The sequence below is a fragment of the Nanorana parkeri genome, unplaced genomic scaffold (genome assembly GCF_000935625.1).
Source record: "Nanorana parkeri isolate BGI_ZX_2015 unplaced genomic scaffold, ASM93562v1 scaffold113, whole genome shotgun sequence".
In the NCBI taxonomy this organism is placed as follows: Eukaryota; Metazoa; Chordata; class Amphibia; order Anura; family Dicroglossidae; genus Nanorana; species Nanorana parkeri.
The window spans coordinates 916743-918727 of NW_017306381.1; the positions used below are offsets into that span (position 1 = coordinate 916743).

Consider the following 1985-nt stretch of genomic DNA (forward strand, 5'->3'; position numbering starts at 1 on the left):
TTGCATAAAGAAACGTCAACATAATAATATACAAAAAAAAAAACAATGGTATACAGTCTGTACATACGTTATCCGAGTTACATTTACAGAATCATCATCATTTTGTTTTTATTTCCTCAGACAACTTCTATCCGACCCCATTTATTCACCTTGAGATGTGCTACATCGTTCACCTTCCCTTATAGAAGAAGAAACAAAAGTTGGGGCTACCTCTAGGGGGGGACAAAAAACCGATCGCGACGCCTTTGTGCACAAACGACGCATGTTTTCGAGATCTCTTCAAAAATCAAAACGATATTAAATGAGAAAGCCGTTGAACACGTTAACTCATAACGACATAGAAAAAGAAACCTGGACACGGATCCTTCTATAGGAACACCTAGATGCACAGAACTCCCCCGACATTAAGAGCTCATGCAAAAGGAACGACAGCGTCGTAGAGAAGCCGACACTATTTAAAAACTTGCTTTTTTTTGTTGCTTTTTTTTTTACTCTGTATTAAAGATCGAATCGTTGTGTTGTAGAATGCATAGGAGTTGTTCAAAGATCCGGCCGGCAAAAACATGGAATCGCGGGGAACAAATCCAGACAAGTTTTTTTTGTTTTTCAGCAAACATTTAAAGGCTTCTTCCGAGGATAAGAATATCTTTCGGGAATCCCTCCATTTTGGCAATTTCGAAGAAGCCGAGCTGGCTGTAAAAATCGAGGATTCTTTTGTCGTTGGGTCTGACTTCACAAAAAGCACCGCGTGATCCTGAGACAAAGAACAGAGGGGGGTAAGAAATCCTTCATTAGCAACGGTAAATGTTTTCTCACCTCTAATTGGCTGGAATTGACGATGATGGAGGTGGAATAACAGGGATAGAGAAATGCTACCATGTAAAGTGATATGGGTTGGACTTGATGGACGTATGTCTTTATTCAACCCCAAATACTAGGATATTAAAGCTTCAATTTATTTTTATTTTACTTTTATTATGAGAGCAAGACTTGATTGAACTACATTTTGTTTCTTCTGTCAATGTTTTAATTTCCTTGTTCCCCAAATCGCTAGCCACCCCGTCCCCAATCCCCCCCGTGCATGTGTCTCCATCAGCTACCCAGCTGCTGAGAAGACACCCATGCATGTGCTTTCCAGCACTTAGGCCCCATTCACACTGAGTGGAAAATCCTGCGATATCGCGCATTTTTCCCACGCGATATCTCGAGAAGTCGCCAGCCAATGATTTTCAATGGAGCGGTCTTAATGTACAGCTCCATGTTGCCCGTCGCTTTTCGCGGTTGCAAGTCGCGCCTGCAGGATCCTTGTTCCCCGCGGATGTCGCGCAAATTTCCTTTTTTTGTTTAATGCAGCCCGACGGTGAAGGTCGCGCGATCGTTGCTGGACCGGCACCCGGACCGTCGCGCTATCCCGCCGCTCGGAAATTCGCTCGAGGTAAGTGTCGCTTAGTGTGAATGGGGCCTTATGCTGTATGCATCCATAGACACGCACAGCTTGCGGCACTCTGAATGAAGCTGAAGGGTCTTCGAAAACTATTCCCCACCCTGAACAGTTCGCCGTCTGAACTTACCATGGGCTTTCAGAGAAGACAGGAGGCACGCCATCATCCCCTTGGCTACACTGGGATCGGTGACCTTCTTGTGAATGTCCACTTTTATTAATGACGGAAAGTTAGATAGGAATGTGTCGGGTAATATTTCCTGCTCTTCATGAAAACTCAGCATGATTTTCTAGAACAAGAAAAAAGGAGAGTTAAGTCACAATGGTTATCTATATAAATCACAAACCAAATGAATCCGGATTTGTTTCTTTCTTTAGTAGTAGATACAACACATGCAATCTTGGAACAGATCAATATTTTCATACAATACACATTCGAAAAGGTGAGAGAATCCAGAAAACAAAAAGGGGAAATAATAGCCGACGTAACTGTCACACAAGAACAAAGGATAAGGGGAACAGGGGTCACCAAGACAAGGGATAA

The 1985-nt window shown here is 43.0% G+C and overlaps 1 protein-coding gene across 1 annotated transcript in view; it reads right to left on the reverse strand.

The window, feature by feature from the left end:
- Positions 1-492: 492 nt before the first annotated feature.
- Positions 493-1985, reverse strand: part of MGEA5 (meningioma expressed antigen 5 (hyaluronidase)) — a 54470-nt gene continuing 52977 nt past the window's right edge. The window contains exons 16-17 of the mRNA XM_018553210.1: positions 1572-1731; positions 493-754 (exon numbers count right to left, since the gene is read on the reverse strand). Coding sequence (XP_018408712.1) covers positions 618-754; positions 1572-1731 — 297 coding nt within the window. The 3' untranslated portion in view covers positions 493-617. The remainder of the gene's footprint in view (positions 755-1571; positions 1732-1985) is intronic.